Below are 21,734 nucleotides of genomic sequence, written 5' to 3'. Positions count from 1 at the left end.
AAAGACATCAATGGAATCTAACGAGAGCGCTCTTGTAGTGTAGGTACATACACTACCCTAAAAAGTCAACTGTGATGAAATCTTTTTCATCAAATTAGTAATTTGTAAAAAAACAAACTGCGACTGGTACCCTATATAACGTACAATTTGTTGAATACTTACCAAATCACTGCATTCATTGTCATCTTTGCACGATTTTGGGTCATTCAAATTGCATTCGTACATATCGTAGGTAACAAGCCGTGTTTCACAGATTTCTTGACTCCATATTCGTATGTTCTTCCTCACTCATGGAGTTTCATTCCAGCATGGCGAACCTGCTATCCAAGTTCCGCATCGACTACTCGTCGCTGACGATGGTGCAGGACATCACGGAGGCGCCGCAGGACGACACCAAGAAAATGTTCGACGAGCTCGTCAGCAAGTACACCTCCGACACCGCCAGTGAAGGTATATTAATTGACCTTTCCGTACCAGTTTGTTTATAGTAGACCAGTGTTTTTCAACCTGTGGGTAGCCTCTATAGGTGGGTCGCGAGAGGTCGTAAAACTAAAAACTACTTCAGTAAAAAAAATCTTATAAAGACAGATTAATCCGAAATCGAATTATGCAAATGTTGTATGGATTGAAGTATTCGGTCCCTACAAACATCTTTGCAACATTATAAAATCAATGAAAAAAAAGCGAACGGTCGCGGGGGGTCGCAAAAATTTTTTCATACTAGGGGGGTCGTGTCATGAAAAAGGTTCAAAAACACTGTAGTAGACCATTGCTTTTTAGTTACAAGTCTCATCCAATAATAGCATCTACTTATAAGATGCCAGTTGTAGCTTGATATGCCGTCCGTTATTTGTATATCAATCAATACCTACAATACTGATGTACCCATATCCAGTCACTGCATGCTAGTAGGTATAATCTTCTTCATACCACTTCCACCAATACTTTTATGTTGCTAGAAAAGTCTTGTGTACCTAGGTCTACGTATATAACAGTATCACTTATTATACTCTTGCTATCGTAAATACAAAGAAATCCCAAAATTAGGTGGCATTAGTTTGAGCACATAGCTTCTGCGAAAAACTTACGTCCAGCAGTGGGCTACCATGCGTTAAAATAATAATAATGCAAATAATAAATGGTCATAAACCCAATCCTCTGTATTTGTCTAGAGTGCCGCATCAGCGAGACGGAGCTGCTGACATTAGCGGAGAAAACGAACCGCCAGTTGCGTCTACGCGAGCTGTTAATAGCCAACTCCAGCGAGGCGCGCCTCGTCGTCATGTCGCTGCCCATGCCGAGAAAGGTGAGCGATTCTGTTTTTTACCCAAAACGGAGACTGGAAGGTTAGTGCTTCTTTTCTTTTACAGAAAAGCTCTTGGCCTACTTAGATCTCACTTAAAGGAAAGAGATCTTATCCCGTACCCCGCGCTTTCCTCGACCAAAAATTTGTGGTTCGTGTCTTCGTGGATGAAACAATCTACAGGGTGGAAACGATAAGTGATCTCACTCGATTATTTCTAAACTATACAAGATATCGATAAACTGGTTACTGATCCTGAAAGTGCTTCACAAGATCTAACCAACGGTACCAATAATAGGTTACAAAATAAACTGGATCTATCCGAAAATTCAATGTTTCCAGCTTCCATACATTTAGTAAAACCTCTTAATATTAAAAACTATACACGATATCCAAAAACTGATTAGATACTGATCCTGAAAGTGCTTCACGAGCTCTATCCAATAGTAAGTAAGTTACAAAATAAACTGGATCTATCCGAAAATTCAATGTTTCCAACTTCCATACTTCCATACTGCCACAGTCATGGCATGTATTATAGCAAGTAAAGCCTAGAATCAATGTTTTCCATGAATAATTTTAAATAAGAATGCAATTTACGAGTTCATTTTAAGTGTTTATTATTTAGTAAAAAAAATAACACTTTTAATATTGTGTGGCTGGCATACATTTAGTATGAAGGCTGACAACATTGAATTTTCGGATAGATCCAGTTAATTCTGTAACTATTTACTGATACCGTTAGAAAGAGCTCGTGAAGCACTTTCAGGATGAGTAACCAGTTTTTCGATATCTTGTGTAGTTTAGAAATAATCGAGTGAGATCACTTATCGTTTCCACCCTGTACCTATATTGTTACTTTAATAGTACAATTTTGTCGAATATGTCACATTATGATGTAATTCGACATGATGATGTGATTTAAGGAAAGCAAGCATCAGATAAAAGTATATTTACTTGTAAGTAAATCGCAATAGCAAACCTTGATGGCATGTTTTCCTTGACATTGTTTTACGTTCTTACTTATTTGTGGCCTTCTTTCTTGTTTCTTTATTTCCATGATACCTACCTATTACTTAAGTCATAAAGATTAAAATTTCATCTTTGTATCAGGGCTCGGTGTCGGCGCCGCTGTACATGGCGTGGCTGGAGATGATGAGCCGCGACCTGCCGCCCATGCTCTTCGTCAGAGGGAACCACACCTCCGTGCTTACCTTCTACTCTTAGACAATTTTACACAACGGGGTTACTCCAAAGTTATCCGATCTTTCGAATGTTGCCGTCGCTTTCACGCAAAGCGAGATGCCAGATGAGCGACAGTGACAGATAGATCCGAAACTACGTTACGGAGTAGCCCTACCTACAGGTCACTAGGATAGGTGCTAGTGTACAGTCGACAACACATCAGATCAACATTTGTTGCAACATCGCACCGTTACTTATAAGATGCCGCCATATTTAATTTGATGTGCCGCCATCTGTAGTTTAATTTATACTTGAACTTGGCTTGACACGCTACCACGTGTCTAGATAAAAACAGGTACTTACTTGCCGATTATTTTCTTTTCTATGAGCAATGTTATCGATGTGATTAAATGGACTTTAAAATGATTACTCAAAAAAAAAAAAACATACGGGTCGAATTGAGAACCTCCTCCTTTTTTTGAAGTCGGTTGATAAAGAAGTACAATGCCAACGTCTTAATAATGAGGATCATTTCGATTTTTAGCTGTGAATGCAGATTTATAGGTCTAAGAAATCCTTAATATACAGTCCAAAAATTTTTGTTCTACGACAAAAATTGACGAAGTTATGACCAAATTACTAAAAAAGTTCACTGACCGCCCGGCGCGGGACCGATGACGTCATTATATCCGATCCGAACGCTGCCGGCGTACTGCGTGGATAGAAAATATTTTTTTCTAGCCAAACTATCAATTTTAGAGAAAAACTTGTTATGACATTTATTCATCAGAATAAAGTAAGCTATCGATAGGTAATTTTTTAAAATAGAAATTGTGAAAAATATCGCTAAAAATCCATACGCTCATACGATTCAATGGAACGCGGAGACGCGATTAGGGTCTCCGCGGTGGTATATTTGGCGATTTATTCAAATAAAGTGTTCAGAAGTGTTGTTAGAGTCATATCTTCGTCCAAGTAAAATATAAAAATGTATAAATATTAATTTATTTACTTCTAACAATAAGTATAGCTGAGGCAGATACACTCTGCCTAGGCTACAAGACATTGCTATGAAGATCATTTCGATGTACGTACACGCAATACCTACCTGTTATTTAGTTTTTCTGAGTTAAACCTACGTACCTACCTATCTATTCGCCGTTCCCATGGGCGGGCCAGCTGCTCCCTCCTGGAAATCTATTTAATCTTAGCCTATAAGCTGGGTATGACTCCCCCGTCCCTCTCCTCTCCCCAGGTCATAAGCTGGGCATGACTTCCCCCTCGGCCAGAAGTCGGGTATGATTTACCCCCCCCCCCCCCCCCACAGGCCAGAAGCTGGGTAAGGCTTGCCACTCCCCCCAGGCCATAAGCATAAGCTGGGCATGACTCCCCCTAGGCCAGAGGCTGGGTATAACTTACCCCTCCCCCCCCCCCTAGGCCAGAACCAGAAACTGGTTATGACTTGACCCCCCCCCCCCCTCCCCCCAGGCCAGAAGCTGGGTAAGGCTAGTTCCTCCCCCCAGTCCATAAGCATAAGCTAGGTATGACTCCCCCTCGGCCAGAAGCTGGGTATGACTAACCCCCCCCCCCCTCCCCCTAGTCCAGAAGCTGGGTAAGGCTTGCCCCTCCTCCCAGGCTATAAGCTGGGTATGACTTATCCCTTCCCCCCCCCTCCCCTAGGCCAGAAACTGGGTATTAGCACTCATATTATGTATAATTATGTTCAATACAAACAATCATAAAGTTACACTCACCCCAACCGCGTCTCCGCATTCCATCGAATCCTATAAAAATGTGGTTTTTGGACATAGCGACACTTATTTTTCACAATTTTTATTTTTAAAAATTACTGGTCGATAGGTTACTTTATTCTGATGAATAAATGTTATTAAAAGTTTTTTTCTAAAACTGATAGTTTAGCTGGAAAAAAATATTTTCCATCCCAATAGTACGCCGGCTGCGCTCGATTCGGATATAGTGACGTCACGCGGCCCTGCGTACGTTGTCTTTTAGCGGCAAAAACGGCCTATGTTTATTACTTAATATCTTCGTAAGTAATGGTCCGATTTGGATAATTCAAAAAGATATATCTTTCTTATGTCTTAAAGATTAACGTAGATAGTAGTAGTAGTTTTATTGAATTTTCTACAACAGTACTGATCCTCATTGTAATTATGTAGATACTTAAGCATCAATCAATTAGCCCTAGTACCGTGATAGTGCACCTATCCAGGAAAGTTTAATATACAAAACTATCAATATTTCTTTTTCTTTTGGTCTTTTTATATTTCCAGTCGATTGTTCGAGGGGAAAATCTATTTTTTCAACAAACAGAATATTATAAATAAGTTATTCTTATTTTTATATTTTTAGACTAATGTTAAACATAAGTAGGTATTTAAATAAGTGATTGACGTTTGTGTCTAATTATGAATTTAAACGTTTGTATGTAAGTGCCCAATACTTAATTAAGTAAAGCAATTGTTTGCATTGATTTCCTACGTAGATCATAAATAGATGCAACCGTTATGAGATATGAAACAATTTATAAAATGAAACCAAAGCCAATAACAGTTTTAGGTATTATATAAATCAATGCATTATAAGTACTTATTTTTGTAACTTATTGCAGCATTTTTACAATCTTAACCATTATTTAAATATTATGTATTTAAGTTATTTACCTAGGTACTATTTACTCGAATAAGTAATATTTATGTTAGGTAGGTAAGTTAATTGTTAATATAATTATATAAAATCTAATTATTGTAAAAAGTTAATAAATGTGAATTTTTTTATTGAAATAAATGTATTTTATGTATTAGTGTACCTAACTACATATTAAAAAAAACACGCAAATCAAATAAAATTGCAAGATAGCTCTCTGTAAAATATTTTCTATTGTCTTTTTGTAATTAGGTTTGTTTATGGGTTTTTAGGTAGGTACTCCAAATATATATTTTTTTATTTTCTATTTTCAAAACATGTTAGGTATGTCGTTGGTTAATACATTATTTTTCAAAAATAACTACATCTTTTTTCTATTATTTATTTTATTATAATGATATTTGCAAACATTTCTGTTATATTATGTATATTTCTATTATTTTATTTATTACATGTCTTAGTTCTTATTCATATTATTTAATAATTTACTTACGAACAATGTCTGTAGCCATTAAAACAATATTTAATGTAAGTAATAATTTATGAATAAAATCTGATGAAAGACATTTTTGAGAAATAAATGACTACAAAGTACTAAAAGTGGTTTATTTTGACTCAACAATGGTAAATACGCCACATTAGGGCTCCTGCACACTTACTCGGTGCGTATGAACAGTGTAGCGGCGCGGCGCGGCGGCGCACGGTGGCGGCGTCGTGTGCAGGAGCGCTTAGGGGTTTTTTCTATCCTACCTAATCCAAATCCGTCCGTCAACTGTCAAATTTCAATATGTTTTTGGTCAAAATATTTGCGGTTTTCAATGTTTTTAACCGACTTCAAAAAAGGAGGAGGTTATAATATGTTCGACTGTATGTATTTTTTTTTTCTATGTATGTTCACCGATTACTCCGTCAATTGTGGACCGATTTTCAAAATTCTTGGAGTCGGTGCAGGCAAACTTTACATGTTTCATAATCTTGGCACCGACTCCAGAAGTATCAATCATGGTATATTATACCTACATAAATATTAATTCGTCCTAATAAATAAGTAGGTAATTAGTAATTATTTTTCTACTTTTTAGTGTAGGTTTTTTGGAGTCGGTTTTTACATTCATATTGTAAGACTATTTAAACAATATTTAAGTGTAAACACATCGAAAATTGTGGATATTTCATCTAAAACTTTTTTGGACAAGGATTGAATATGGGAAACGGACGTTAAGCACATTAAATAGAGCTTCGGTCAGGTTATAGTATGGGTTATGGGAATGAATCCCGGTGAAATTATTTTTTGAAAAAGAGAGAAATTGAAATTAGTTAATACCTCTTTAATGTAAACTTTTTCGACTTTTGATCCATTTGACAGTGTCAATTTAGACAAATCCTATTTTCCCTCAATTTTGTATTTCATGATTTTAGAATAAATTGAATGAATTTAAATTAAAGTTTATTTATACAGAAAAAATATTATGGATACTGAAAATCAATTACATAAGTCAAATGAAAAGCTATATGGTATGTGAATCAATAATTTTCCCTTAAAGCTTAAACACCGAATTTAAAAGGTTTTAAACTTAACGTGATGCTTTTAGCAAAGTAGTACCTACCTTGACCTACCTATATGTAAGTACATGAGTATTTAGTGTAAAGTGTAAGTGCCTTAGCCTGTAACAATAAAAAAAGATCTGATTGCATCGTTTGTTGACGAACACGAATGTAAAACAATTTTCAGTATCAGGGTATGTTCACATACCATGCGATAGCGGAAAATGTTTGCATTGATACATAATGTAAGTAGGCACTTCAGAACTATGTTACTTTCGGTTGTGGTAAGTACGAAAGTTAAAAAATAACTTTTAATTCAGTAAGTGAGTAAGAAATTGAATAACTTAGGTAGGTACATTAAAGTGCGCGTAGAGACAGTCTTCTCTTCGTCCGGCTCGATGGTTGCTGACGACTTGTAAGGCTTTAGCGTACCGTTTAGCGTTCCGCTACCGCTTCAGCTTCAGCACAGCTCCCTCTCAAGACCCAGAGCCGATGGTAACTGGTGCGGTGCGGTGCGGAGTCAGTTCGCGCGAGTTGGCGACAGTCGCGTCGGTTTCTCTGCACTAATTAGTGCCGATTAATTCGCGGAACCAATTCAGTAACTTGCCCTCGTTATAAACGCCACGGTACTTCGGACCCGCAGGATGGAAGATGATGAGCCCCTATTAAATTATTGTGAAATGCTAGGTGAGTAAGTCAAAGACGGATGCAAAAGAATATCTTCTGAATGGTATATCGTGATAGTAGTAGCATAGCGAGCTCAAACATCCTGAAAAAGCTAAAAGATCTCTCTACGTATCCTCGCTGCGCTCAGCTAACAGGGTTGTAACGCTGTAATAATTATTATTATACTAGAAATTATTACTTGCCTATATTTACTGTATTTTCCCAGCGCCGAAAACATTTCGTCAGAAATCTAACGATGGAAGAAGCTTTATCAAAATAGTTACGGAAGAGGTAAGAAATTTCGTAATTAAATTACATAATTTAGTTAGTAGCTTTCAGAATAAAATTAATTTATTTTAACTCCCTAGGATAGAATCACACATTCATCCCAGGCCCATGTGATTGACCCGACACCAGAGCTGACCACGTTCGGAGGGATCAAGCTAGGATGGATTCAGGTGTGATGTATTTATTGTTACTATTTTCATTAAACAAAAAAACCTAATTACCAATTTTAAAATCTAATTAAGTATGTGTCCTCCACAGGGCGTCCTCATTCCATGCCTGCTGAACATCTGGGGCGTGATGCTGTTCTTGCGCATAGCTTGGATCGTGGCGCAGGCCGGCATCGGGCTCACCATCGTCATCATCTTCGTGTCAAGCTTGGTGTGCATCATCACCACTCTTTCCCTGAGCGCTATATGCACCAATGGACGTGTGCAAGGCGGTAATTAAAGCAATTATACTCCTCTCTATGGTGTCTTTGCCAAAAAGCATGAAGATGAGAAATTCGACTTGAGAGTCCAGAAATTTTAGTTTTGAACGGAACTTCCCAAATGGGTTAGGTACTCAAAAAAAGAAATTTTAATGAAAAGTTACTTAAAACTTACAGCTTATTTATTTCTGCAGCTATCTTTACAACTTAATGCTTATTTCTTTTACATTGTATTGTTTTCTTCGAAGGTGGTGTATATTACCTTGTATCCCGCTCTCTGGGGGCTGAGCTAGGTGCCTCCGTGGGCATTATATTCGCGTTTGCCAACGCAGTCGCGGCGAGCATGAACACCATCGGCTTCTGCGAGTCCTTCAACGAACTGCTGCGGCTACACGGCCTGAAGATCCTGGACAATAGCGTCAATGACGTCAGAATTGTTGGCGCTATTGCTTTGCTCATCATGTGCATCATATGCGCTATTGGGATGGACTGGGAGACGAAGGCACAGGTCAGGCTAATATTTCATTATTTAGAGTAAAAAAAAAAAGAAAATTGTATCCTTATTGTTGTAATAATTCTTATTGATATTGCAGAACTTTTTGATCGTAATCATTGTAGTAGCAATCTTCAATTACGTGATTGGGTCATTTATTGGCCCAAGAAACAACAACCATAGATCTAAGGGATTTGTTGGATTGAATAGTAAGTACCAATACAAAATCCTTCTAAACAAATCACGAATAAGTTAACAAACAAATTAATCAATGTGAGGTAACTTAATAATTTTCCTGTCATTCCTCCAGGTAAAACAGCTGCAGATAACTGGGGACCTGACTTCCGTCAAAACAATGATATATTTTCAGTATTTGCGATGTATTTCCCTGCTGTTACTGGAGTACAAGCTGGAGCTAACATTTGCGGTGATTTAAAGGTGATATAAAGATAATCTCACACTATTGCAATATTATGATTCTTGCGTCGTAATATCAAATCATATTATGTCTACTATGATTATGGGTACCAACTTGTATAAGCGCCCTGGATAGGTTCTATGTACTGAATAAACTATGTATTTGATTTGTTTGATTTTTTTTATAGAATCCAGCCACAGCTATACCCAAAGGTACTTTTACGGCGCTCGTGATATCCATATCGACCTACTTGTTTATGGCATTGCTGGCTGGCACCGGTGCGGAGCGTGACGCCTCCGGCAGGGTATCTGACTTGAACAACCAGACACTGGACTCTTGCAAGCCTGCATGTAAATATGGCCTTCACAATAATTATGAGGTAAGCTTTGATAAATGTGTCCTTCAGCTCTTTGACTTCTTGTCTTAGGCAAAGTTATTTTGTATACAGGGTACACATACCTATAAGCTTCCAGATATCCAGATCTGATGGCAGATGACTTTATGAGCTCCGTAAAAGAGGGTTTTCTTCATACCAGTCTTTTTTCTTTCATTTTCAGACATATCTTTTCTGATTGTTCCAGATAATGCAACTAATGTCAATTTGGGGTCCCATTATCTACGCAGGATGCTGGGCGGCCACTCTATCCACGGCTCTCACCAACTTACTGTCGGTGCCACGACTTATACAGGCCTTGGGCATCGATCGCATATACCCTGGCCTTTTATTCTTCTCCAAACCTTATGGCAAACATGGTGAACCATATCGGGGATATGTGTTGACGTTTCTTGTGTCACTTTTGTTCCTTTTAATTGGTAAGTAATATAAATTACAACTGCTGTGACAAATAACGATTTGCGACTATGAAAGGACACGGAACAGAAGAATTTTCAGAATGCATTGTACTTTTCAGGTGATTTGGACAAAATTGCTCCGCTCATAACAAACTTCTATCTGGCTTCGTATGCTCTCATTAATTTCTGCACTTTTCACGCCGCATTCATCCATCATATTAGTTGGCGGCCAACCTTCAGGGTATGTACCATCGAAGATCGAAGTGTAGCGATGTAGACAGTTAAATAATTGGAGGACTTTAAAAAAAATGTCTGGAAGCGGGACGCATTCTATAACTTTGGGAGCAGCCAACCTGAAACTCATTTTTCTTTTTAATTTATTGGATTGTTCTATTCCTAAGTATTATTTTAGTGGTTTCTTTTGAATGTTGCAGTACTACAACACATGGTTGTCTCTGGCAGGGTTCTTGTTGTGCGCCGGCATAATGGTCGTGATCAGTTGGCTGATGTCATTGATCACAGTTGCTATATTTGTAACTCTCTACTTAGTGGTACTTTATCGCCAACCAGGTTAGTTGATGAATATTGATTTTTAACCCGTATTTACAGAAACCTCAATTCTACTTCTTATTTTAAATGACATTTGGGCCTTTTTTACATAAAAAACACTTTTCGAAATTAAACCTGTTAAACTTAATATTCAATAAGGCGCATCAGATAATTGCACGTATTAAAGTACATGGTGATCAATTCTTCCCGTAGCTGCAAGTTGGGGCAGTAGCACAGAAGCGTACCGGTACCGCGAGACCGTGAACGCCATCCTGACGATGACGCAGCGGACGGGCCATATCAAGAGCTACAATCCGCAGCTTCTGGTGCTGACGGGGAAACCCATGGCGAGAGTCGCGTTGCTAGACGTCGCACACCTCATCACCAAGGTCGGCTCTTTCATGATTGTGGCCGATATCACCACTGTGAGTGTCTACAGCTACTACATATTTTGACTGTCTGTAATTGACTCGCAAAGACTACTGAAATGTCACTCATCCTTTTAAATTAGTCATAGACAGTCAAAGGACTGCCAATAACTACACCTATTTTAATTTCGTATCGTTTTCATCTGCACTGCATTTTTTTGCAGAAATTAAAAACCTATCATGACATCAGCGAGCGCAAGCAGGCGGTAAACACGTGGCTGGCTTCGCGCAAGTACCGCTCGTTCTACGTGATCGTGCAGGCGGACTTGGAGAGCGGCGTGCGATCGCTCGTGCAGTGCGCGGGTCTCGGGCGCGTGGCGCCCAACGTGTTGCTGGTTGGCTACAAGGGCGACTGGAACCGATGCACGCACAAGGCGCTCGCGACTTACGTCCGGATTTTAAGGTAATTGTAACGCAACCACTTTGTCTTCTTTTTTTCGGAAGGACTGTGCTGAGCGGCTTTCTCAGCTTCACCGGACAATAGATGAGCGCCGATGGCTCTCAATAATTGTAACGACATCGATTTCTCTATACAAGTGCCAATTTAAGTACGAAGTTATCAACTCGGAAACAGATCGTAACCGTATCAACTCGAGGCGGTCAGTATTCTTTGTATGAAACTCTGTAAGACTGCAACGCACACTTATCCGCACCGTACATAAACACCCGGCCTCGCGGCGAAAGGCGATACGGTGTTGATCGCTTTCCGGGTTGATAAGTGTGCTATGACCTTTAAACATGACCTCTCCCACTCATACCGTGGATGTGGTATAAGATAAGGCAACTAGGGAGAGACATAATATGCGAAAATTAGGTAACTCGTCTACCCAGTCCCAGTGCAGCGTGTGTTCTTAAGTAGTATCGACTGTATTGAAAATCAAAGCCTATTTGTGCAATCGTTCGTTTCAGCCAATTGATGTCCACTAATAGATAAAGTATTTCCACAACAACCAGTCAAGTGCTCCCTGTATCCACTTCCTGCAACCTTTACCAGATTGTCTGTCCACCTACTGGGAGTTTGATCAATACGGTATTGATTATTACGTATGTATAGCTAGCATGTATGGCAAACACTCTACAATACAAGGGGCAACGTGTAATGTCGATGGCCGTGTTTTAAAAAGCTTGCTTTTTTATCTACAACGAGGAAGCTCTTGGCCTGTACTGTACCTCACCTGATGGTAAGTAGGCCGAAGGTGGAAGCAAACCACGGAGGAACTGGCTATGTGCAACAATGCTGATAACATTGTTGTTATGGCGACAGATTAAGAGACGTAAGATGGTGGTAGCTAGCCAGGCGGACTTAGAACAAGCCCTACCACCAACCAAACCGAATAGAAAAATCTGCCCCCACTGGGAATCGAACCCGAGACCTCTGCGTCTGAAGCAGGTGGTCTTACCACTAGACCACAGAGGCGGTTAAATTTGCTATATCTCACGTGACCGTTCAGGTATGCATTCGAGAACCAGCTAGCAGTGTGTATCCTGCGCATGCCGTTCCTCAAGTCATCGGGGTCGTCGACGCGCGTGGGCGGTGCCGACAGCCTGGCGATGATAGCGCAATCGCGAGTGCTGGCCGTCATGCACTCCAGCTCCAACTTCCAACTCCAAGACGATGATAGTGAAGAAGAAGAAGGTTCGTGAACTTTTTATGAGACAACTACTTTGGTACAAAACCCAAGTTACTTTCTTGTTCTTTCTCTTATAGAACCCAGATTTCGTCATTCATTCTAGTCTAGGGCTTGTCCAGGTTCATGAATGTTACATTGCATTATTAAAGAAGAGAAGAAGAAAGAAGAGAAACTCATTCCCTCAGCCGTACCAAAGTCAACCGTCGCGTCGGGAAAACATCGGAAATGTTATGAACCTACATAATACTACACGTGTAAAAATACTTAGCCTTGTCACTAGTGTCCGACCGAATGTTCGGTTTCGGTTTCGTTTTCGGTTGAGTTTCGGTTAAAACACGAGTTTCGGTTTAGTTTCGTTTTCGGCGGCAAACTTGCCGAAACTACGACCGAAACCGAATGTGCATTACGATCATAGTTTATACTTAATTTATAGTATTATACAATGTGTCCGGGCATGAAGTGATCGAACTTTAAGGGCGTGATGTATGGTCAATTTTATCGATGAAAATACTTCAAATTTGGGGCTTGACCCATTTCTCAAAAAATTACAAGGCTCTAAGTTTTTAATTTTTAGAATTCACCTCTTCCTTCAAAAGCAAGTGACTGCGTGGGCACCTTAACACTAATGAGCAAATATTTTATGTCATGCGATAGCTGATAAAATGATCTATTAGTAAAGTAGAAAACAGACACAAGTTTCATACATTTTAAGGGAATTAAGGGAATGGATTTAAGTAGAAAAAAACTTGACTTTTTTCACTTCTTTTTCAGTTATTTTCCAACACAAGAAAAACCAGGTCGTTAAAGTATGTTTTATTTGCACTGTATTATTAGTATTTGAGCTAGTTATTCTACACAACGAATGTAAATTTATAAGTCTACGTCTATTACTTTCGAAGCTATTGTTGAACAAAGATACCCCTTCCCAGCCGGTTCCATAGCGCGGCTAGTCATGTAGTCGGAGTAGGTTGTGCGATTCTTTCAGGCAGTGCATTTTCGCATTTCTTTATTTTTCCCTCAAAATATGAGCCTTGTAAGGAAGTTTCGGTTTCGGTTTCGGCCGAAATAGACACCGTTGCCGAAATTCGTTTTCGGTTTCGGTTTCGGTCGGACACTACTTGTCACGAATCGCCACAGCCGATTATGGAAAAATAAGGATGATAATAACTTGGCCCATGATTGCTATTTATGAAATACCTATTTAATAAGAAAATAATTATGTTTTAGTTGAAGAAACCGAAGTAAAAGAACCATTGGACGGGGACAGAACGGATCGGTTCCCAGAAGTGCCACCGCCAGCCGAATCCATCACGACTCTCTCTACTCTTCCCCCTCCTCCGCCGCAAAACAAATCCAATCTGAGCAAACCATTCGCCTTACATTCCGTAAGTTACGACCATTACAATAATACAGGGTGTTAGGTAAATGGGTATATGAGCCGACACTAGCCCATGTTAACATATGCATATAAATCCATTTTAATTTTTTAAATGATCATACAAAATAAAATTTATGAAATCAGATTTGTATGAAAATTAAAATAATAAAAATGATGATATCAATTTTCTGACTTCACCATACCATTTATATGCATATGTTAACATGGGCTAGTGTCGGCTCATATACCCATTTACCTAACACCCTGTATACAAACACATATGGAAAAAATAGTATGTATTTAGAACTCACCACACTAGTAACCATAATTTATAATAATCCATGAAAAAGTACAGACGCCTACGTAATTTCCAAACCAAATGCCATAGAAGTACAACTCGATCGAGTTTACTGCGCACCTCGCTGGAATGCCACTCCCTCGAACTCATCCGCACACCTCCCTGCGCTCGCCCCGTCCGTACCAGGGTCGATGTGACGTCACCGCTGCCAGGTACGCAGTTAACTCGATCGAGCTGTAGTTGTACTAAGTGTTATTTTGCAATAAAAACTTAAATTAAGTGATGATACATTATTATTAGTGTACTTACATTGTTTGCTCTGTAGACCAGCACATTGGACACGTGGTGGCTGTACGACGACGGAGGCCTGAACATGCTTCTCCCGTACATCATAGCCAACCGAGGCTTCAAGGAGAAGATGCCTTTGAGAATATTCTCGCTCGCCAGGCCCCATCACAAAATTGAAGCTGCACAGAAATAGTATGATTATAATTTTTTGACTTTGTTATAATATTAATGAGTACTGTTTATCAATGTTTCTGCTAAACTTAAAATCGCTTGCATGATTTTAATGGATGCCCTATTTTATTAAGACTAACTATATCTCGTATTAAATATTTCAATTAAAACAAATTATAAAATAATGTCATCTCATCATCTTACTTACCTAAACTCTTGCGGGTCACAGGTTGACATCAGGATTGTGAGTGTCCTCAGCATTATACATATGTAATGGTTGGCGTATGTACACTTGTTTATTTTTTTGCAGTATGGAAGATTTGCTTTCTATGTTCCGCATCGAGTACGACAAACTTCAAATGGTGACAACTTTGGGAAATCGCCCTTCAGAAGAAAGCTGGAATCTTTTCGACAGATTAGTGCTGAATTTTAAAGATATTGAAAATGAGGGTAAGTTTATTTTACTCTTTTTAAAAACCATAGAAATAATGAAAAAGACAATATTATTTTTATAGAGTACTAGATAGGAATAAAGTGATAACTTAATTTTTCAGAATGTCTCATTACGAAAGAAGAGTTAAAAAGGCAGAAGGACAGAACCTCCCGACATTTGAGGTTGCGAGAGCTTCTATTAGAAAATTCTTCAGAAGCCGGTCTCATCGTGTTGTCGTTGCCCATACCGCGGCAGGTAAATAACATGTCACGTGTTGCGTTTTTTAAGACTTGCTAGTTGCTATGCTATACAATTCTGTCACTATCCAGAAAAGAATAGATTTTTTTTCTGTAATTACGGTTTTAAAGAGCACTTTAAGAGCGCTCTAAGGCCGAGTTATACCACCAAACTTTAAACGTTACTATAACGAAAGATAACCGGTGTATTTTGTATGGAGTTTGACAGATTTTTGACGTTTATTTAAGTCAAAGTAAAATGGTACAAATACCTTTGCAAGTCTACTATGTTATGTTACTCGTTTTTGAGTTTGTGTGATTCAAATGGTGTTGCCAAACAGTAATAATCAACTTTCCACAGGGAACGTCTGCGGCGCTGTACATGGCGTGGCTGGAAGCCATGAGCTATGATCTGCCTCCCATGCTGTTCGTACGGGGGAATGACGTATCAGTTCTCAATATGTAATAGAACTATGCTACTCTTATTCCCGAAATCCTTTGTAACCGGGACCACGGGGTGTGACATACCTAATTATGAGACCGTCCTCTTGTGGGAAGCACTACATAATGTACTACTCCTCAAAATATGTCTGTGTATTTCCTGTGGTGATGCCCTTTTCATAGATGGACATGAGCAGTGTGAAAAGTATTCGTATCGTATGAAAACGTCACGATATTTTAATTATTTGACAGAAGTTTTGAAGTGGAAGTGACGATTTTGTATAGTCTGATATTTATGTCATGTAATCAATCATTTTATGCAATAAAACTAATCGTGTAAATATATTACAAGGTTTTCTTTATTTCACACATTTTCACAAGTTTTTAATTTAGATATAACAGAAAAATAATATTAAAATATTTACAGATACAGAATCAACAGTTGTTTCAGATTAACAATTTATTAGTCTTAAATTATAATAAGAGAAACATGTTTTAATTGCTACCTAGGTTTTAAGTTAGTGCATTTTCTGTTGCGAAAATTATTTTCAATCCATATAAATCCTACAAAAATGCATTCCAAACAGTAATATCATTATCTAACTTGCGCAACAGTAAATTAGTTAAACCTAGAGAGTATGCTCCATAATTTTTATACCAAAGCATTCGAGCTAGGCGAAGCAGCACACGATATCGATCCGGAAGATTCGCTACGACCGGACGCGGGCAGGGAACGAAGGACATCTACGGCGATATGTAAGTTGCGTGAAGGACGGCGATTTCAAATATTGATTCTATAGATATATGTCGCTTGAAAAATAAATATAATCAATCTGCAATTTTAATTAATCTCTCTAACAGGTGTGTAAATATTTTACATTACATTACATTTACAATTTGTTAATTTGATTATAGTGAATTTATTATATTTATTATTATCTTTGCTCGTGTAACAATAAATAAAAGGTATGTAGCGAACATGAATTCATTTTTTCAAAATAATTATGCCGCTAGTAAAATTTTGGAGCATATTAACGTTACTCAGTCTATGTATATAAATCTATTTATAATAATTCGTATTATAGATGTTCAGTGCACAATCCGAGAGACAAGATTCTTAGCGATTACAACATAATATGTAAGTGTACTACGAGGCGAGAGCGCTCACGACGCGGCTACCGCGGTAGCTTCTGAGTCAGATCGTTTAACAGAACCGTAAACAACATTTGAACTCCTCTCTTGATAAAAAGGGACATGTAATATAAATAGTGTCTATTTATTTTTATAATTAATTACAATAACATTTATCTTAGTTTCTATATATTTTATATTCGGGAAAAATACTTAAAGCATCGTTTACAGCTATGTAAAACTGGTCCGAGACAGACTGCGCCGTCGATCAGACACCGCGCCTCGTCACAATCGGGGCTCCGTAAATAAAATATAAACATACATAACTACATAAATTACAGACGAAAAACTTCACACAGCCATATTCCTTACATAAATAAATAAAATTCTAATTACGGAAATATTTTTGGTTACAAAGATTTACGTTACGCAAAATAAATACTCGAATTACGAGGTTTCCTTTACCCGATGTAAGGTTGGGTCCACTCGTCGCTGCGGACGGCACTCGCGCGGTCGGGCGTGACGTCGGCGTGACGTCACGGCGTGCGTGGAGCGGGTATGGCACGGCGCTCACAGCAGCGCGCAGGGCGGGCGCGACAGCCTTCATTCCGACTCCTCCTCGTTGTCGTCGTCGAAGCCCGTCAGGTCCGCAGACTCTAAGTACCCGTTCATTACCTTTGAAGACGAAATAATTCAATTATATTCACCGTTGGGCTCTTATATGAAGGGAAAATGTATGACAGTATTCGACAGACGTCAGTGTATTATTATGATCAATATATTGTTCACTTTACAAGTTAAAGTGCCAATGGGCAGGGCACATAGCATGCAGAACCGATTACCTATTGGGGCAGCAAAAGGTTCTGGAATAGAGGCCACGTACCGGAAAATGTATCGTGGAGGAAATCAAGCCTTAAATGATGCCACACGAGTGTTAACATTGCGTTGTAAGGATGCGTTTCCGTGCCGCTTCGTAGTTCTATTATGTGACGTGTCGTTGAGTGCATCGTCAACGCCCGCGTGGCATCTTTCTTAGGCTAAGATCTCACGGCGCGATTTTCACCCGCGCCCGCGGTGGTTGCGGGCCCGCAGCTTCTGTAGAATGCAGATACTGTAAAAACTAATGCACAACTTACGACGCGGTTTGTGCCCGTAGCGTGCGCCGTTGTATGCGGGTCCCGCGGCACCGGCGGGCAACTGTAGAAACGCGCGGGCCGCGGTAACCGCAGCCTCGGCGGTTGTCGCCCGCGCGCTCTGCATCGATCGGCGGGCGACCATTTTGTAACAGTGACTAGGCTAAGCACTTACGGCGCGATTTTCGCGGCGACGGTTGCGGGCGGGCGCAGGTGAAAATCGCGCCGTGAGTTCTTAGCCTTACAGAATAGATTCGCAAGCCTTACCGCGTGCTCGAGGACGGCGAGGTGGCAGAACACGTACTGGTCGGGCATCTGGATGCTGTGCGCGCGCTGCGCCCGCACGCGCTCCACGGTGCCGCGCACGTCCACCGCGCCCTCCGCCGCCAGCCGCAGCGTGCAGATGTCCAGCGTTATGAACGTGCCTGGAGTACAGATAAACGAAGATGTGTTATGGTCATGGTTATGGTCACGATTTGATCACACACAGTGGCTTAAAGGGCACACAGTACGCAGAACTGACGGCCGATGGGGCAGCAAGGTTCTGGAGTGGAGGCCGCGTACCGGAAAACGCAGCGTGGGACGTCCACCCCCAAGGACGCGCTGGACGCAGGCCGCTAACAACCGGGTAACATGGAAAGCATTGGGGGAGGCCTATGTTCAGCAATGGACGTCCTATGGCTGAGATGATGATGAATGGCCTAAATAATAAAAAAGCAAAGGCGACAGCAGCGTGCAAATGTCTGGACATTTATTTATAACGCTGGCGTTATAAACGTGCCTGGAGAAGGATTAAACAAACATGTATTAACAGTTGTATAGTGGCTATGGTTATGGTCACGATTTGATCACACACAAAGGCCCAATTAGAAGGCAAAGGCGGCAAACAAATTGTAAAATAGTCATGGCCATAATTTGATCGCGCACAGTAGCTCAATTAACTCAATTACGTGCGGACAGAGAACAGTAAATAAAGGCCGCTGTTTCAAATCCGGCTCGAAGGACCATATTAAGTCAAGGTACGGAATTGCGGGAAATCCGAAGGAGAGTAAAAATTATTAAACTAGGACAAGTTACTCGGTTACAAAGCAATGTTTAATGTTTGTCCACGCAACCTATATTACAAAGCACGTATTAGATGTGTTACATCGAACAAATGGCAATGGTGTCAGCAAGGTATCAGTAAAACCAACATACCTGTTCGTCCAATTCCAGCAGAACAGTGAACGACGATCGGTGGTCCTCTACTGTGTCCTGCCCACGCATCTCCTAAACTGTAACGTAAAAGATGAACCAATAAGATACCACAAAATGGTGAACACAAACACTATAAAAACACTATAAATTTCCTTTAAATTACAATAGTTAAGGTTCTGTAAAAATGTACAGTTTTCGTTTCCTTCCATTTTCAAAAGTGAACTTTCTTCTGGGCCAGCCTGTACAATAACCTAACGTGCCAATGCGAGCGTAGTGATACTCATTTTGTAGTATTAGAACGGTTTCATACTACGACTAATCCGAATCTGTGAAATACGGTCCAGAGTAGTTGTAGAACTATTTATGGTAGTTTACGTATTAGAGCCGATTTTTGCCATCCGATTTCTCTAGTTAGTTTTCTACGTATGTTGACAGATTCGGATCGAACATCTGCTCTTAATTTTGCCAGATATTGTAGCCGTGTGCCCAAATAATTGCTGTCGATTTGATCCAGATCAGGATTCGCATCTGAATGTGAAAGTGGACTTAAAAAAATTGCAGGAGTGAGAGGAGACAACTCCTTACAGCTGTTATCTTTTTTTTAAGCTAACCCCAAACTAAGCTAAGCTTGTACTATGGGTACTAGACAACGGATATAAACATACTTAAATACTTTTTTTTTTGTAAATACTACATGTAGGAATAGAAATGCGGTTCTAATTCCCACGTATTTATTTGCCCAAGATATAAAATAACAAAAATAGTAATTTAATAAAACAATCGTCGTTCGTCTACACGTCGTCGTACGTCACACTCACACACTCTTTCTTCTCTTTCACACACATCTTAACGTTCCGTTTCGCACTCATATCCTACATACATAATTATTATACCTCTCCTAAAGTATGGCCAACGAGAAGCGATACCAAATGTAAACAAACCCAATGTCATGGGTGAACCCGTCTGACTTTGACATAATATTTTGGCGGGAGAACGAGACATTACGACAAATACACAAGATAGGAAGAGACAGAATATATTATTGTCAACTCGATAGTCGTATCGACCTTTTGTATCGATGCTAGTTGGCCGTACTTTACATATAGGTTAATGGCCTGGTGCAAAGCCGCTGCTACTGAGTGTATCAGTAAGGCCGGGTTCCCACTATGCCGAACCGGCAGATCTCCCGGTCCGGTAAAATCGCCGGAAGGCCTAGCGGCAGTACAAATTGTATGAAGCTGTTCACATTATCCCGGATCCGGCTTTTTCGCCGAGCCCGGCATTTTTACCGAGCGTTATGTCGCTACAAAATGCCGGCAAAATCACCGGACCGGAGTAATGTGAACGAGTTGCGGCCCACCCCGCCGCGCCCGTGCTTCCCGCCCCGCCCCGCCCGTGCTCCCCGCACTTCATTCGGCTCGGATTTCGGATCCGGTGATCCGGTGTAATGTGAACACCCTTGTCCGGTGTCCGGTTTCCGGCAGAAATGCCGGTCCGGCATAGTGGGAACCCGGCCTAAGGTGCACTCACTCGGCCCGGGCCCGCTGCTGCGCGCGGCGCACGCGCGTGAGGAAGCGCAGCACGGGCTGCGCGCGCCCGCCGCCCGGCACGCCGTAGTCCGGCCAGCGCGTGTACTGCCCGTGCCAGATGCGCCGCGTCTGCTCCGTCTGCGAACCAAACGCATTTCATTCAAATCTATATATATAAAAGAAAGTCGTGTTAGTTACTCCACTTATAACTCAAGAACGGCTGAACCGATTTAGCTGAAAATTGTCAGGGAGGTAGTTTAAAGCCAGGAGAAGGACATAGGATACTTTTTATCCCGTTCGAAATAAAAAAAAAGTCTGCTTATTTATTGCCATTAAGGCGGAACAAAGTTCGCCGGGTTAGCTAGTACAACATAAAGAACGGTCTATTCCACTTTGATCACCTGGCTTTGATGACCCAGGTGATCAAAGTCCACTTCCAGCGACAATTTAGTGTCCATTGATCACCCACGGATACGATGCCCTGGGTGATCAAAGTGGACTCCAGTTAAATTATTATCTTAGTGTCCTTTAATCACCTATAAATAAATTATACCTCTGAATAGTCACATACATGTCCAATTTGTTTGTTGCGGTTTTTAGAAAATATCAAAAATGTTATAAAACAAAATATGTAAGTATGTATAACAATTAGACATGTGACTATTCACAGGAGGTATTATTTGTATGTTGTAGGTGATCAAAGGACACTAAAATAATAATTTAACTGGAGTTCACTTTGATCACCCAGGGCATAGTATCCGTGGGTGATCAAAGGACACTAAATTGTCGCTGGAAGTGGACTTTGATCACCTGGGTCATCAAAGCCAGGTGATCAAAGTGGAATAGACCTAAAGAACATAGTAACAGCAGTGATGTGCGGTCTACTCCTGTCGACCACGCGCGTATGATAGAATGAGGGTTTTCGCGAATGAAAGATCCGCTAGATGGCGGGACGTGGATGTGGGGTCTGACTGCTGCATGATTGGTTGATTTTAACATATCTGTCAATGTCATGTCAAAAATAACCAATCATGCAGCATTTGGACCTCGCGTCTACGTATTGCCATCTGGCGGATTTTTCACTAGCGAAAACCCTCATTACCACGC

General features: G+C 40.3%; 3 protein-coding genes across 6 annotated transcripts in view; 2 read left to right on the top strand and 1 right to left on the bottom strand.

Annotated features, from left to right (window-relative positions):
- LOC135079353 (bumetanide-sensitive sodium-(potassium)-chloride cotransporter) overlaps positions 1–2,923 on the top strand; it is a 39,028-nt gene extending 36,105 nt beyond the window's left edge. The window contains exons 18-20 of the mRNA XM_063973994.1: positions 308–450; positions 1,173–1,306; positions 2,417–2,923. Coding sequence (XP_063830064.1) covers positions 308–450; positions 1,173–1,306; positions 2,417–2,530 — 391 coding nt within the window. The 3' untranslated portion in view covers positions 2,531–2,923. The remainder of the gene's footprint in view (positions 1–307; positions 451–1,172; positions 1,307–2,416) is intronic.
- A 3,648-nt stretch (positions 2,924–6,571) lies between these two features.
- Positions 6,572–15,982, top strand: LOC135079346 (bumetanide-sensitive sodium-(potassium)-chloride cotransporter-like). Of its 4 annotated transcripts, none has more exons than XM_063973982.1 (19): positions 6,572–6,670; positions 7,593–7,657; positions 7,735–7,824; positions 7,913–8,093; positions 8,330–8,589; positions 8,675–8,783; positions 8,885–9,012; positions 9,180–9,371; positions 9,574–9,805; positions 9,904–10,025; positions 10,219–10,354; positions 10,547–10,758; positions 10,926–11,164; positions 12,213–12,397; positions 13,620–13,777; positions 14,394–14,548; positions 14,838–14,977; positions 15,082–15,215; positions 15,558–15,982. In XM_063973982.1, the coding sequence occupies exons 1-19, from the start codon at positions 6,625–6,627 to the stop codon at positions 15,660–15,662; spliced, it is 2,889 nt and encodes a 962-aa protein (XP_063830052.1). In that variant the 5' UTR covers positions 6,572–6,624; the 3' UTR covers positions 15,663–15,982. The 4 variants fall into 4 exon arrangements, with proteins under 4 accessions (XP_063830052.1, XP_063830054.1, XP_063830053.1 ...); XM_063973984.1 differs by having other exon boundaries at positions 6,646–6,670; positions 7,740–7,824; XM_063973983.1 differs by lacking the exon at positions 6,572–6,670 and adding an exon at positions 7,244–7,387.
- Positions 15,975–21,734, bottom strand: part of LOC135079348 (tyrosine-protein phosphatase non-receptor type 9) — a 49,215-nt gene continuing 43,455 nt past the window's right edge. Inside the window, exons 13-16 of the mRNA XM_063973988.1 lie at positions 20,629–20,765; positions 19,099–19,175; positions 18,169–18,326; positions 15,975–17,443 (exon numbers count right to left, since the gene is read on the bottom strand). Of these exons, the coding sequence (XP_063830058.1) occupies positions 17,372–17,443; positions 18,169–18,326; positions 19,099–19,175; positions 20,629–20,765 (444 nt within the window). The 3' untranslated portion in view covers positions 15,975–17,371. The remainder of the gene's footprint in view (positions 17,444–18,168; positions 18,327–19,098; positions 19,176–20,628; positions 20,766–21,734) is intronic.

The sequence above is a fragment of the Ostrinia nubilalis genome, chromosome 16 (assembly GCF_963855985.1).
Source record: "Ostrinia nubilalis chromosome 16, ilOstNubi1.1, whole genome shotgun sequence".
NCBI classification, from domain to species: Eukaryota; Metazoa; Arthropoda; class Insecta; order Lepidoptera; family Crambidae; genus Ostrinia; species Ostrinia nubilalis.
The sequence above is the reverse complement of the archived record's forward strand: the minus strand, read 5'-3'. Positions and strand labels throughout refer to the sequence as shown.

Excerpts from the sequence above, each read along its gene's own strand:
- LOC135079346 (XM_063973982.1), top strand. The coding sequence starts at position 6,625 with ATGGATACTGAAAATCAATTACATAAGTCAAATGAAAAGCTATATG. Across the intron at positions 7,658-7,734 it reads TCAAAATAGTTACGGAAGAG|GATAGAATCACACATTCATC; the intron begins GTAAGAAATTTC and ends TTAACTCCCTAG. Across the intron at positions 8,094-8,329 it reads CAATGGACGTGTGCAAGGCG|GTGGTGTATATTACCTTGTA; the intron begins GTAATTAAAGCA and ends TTTTCTTCGAAG.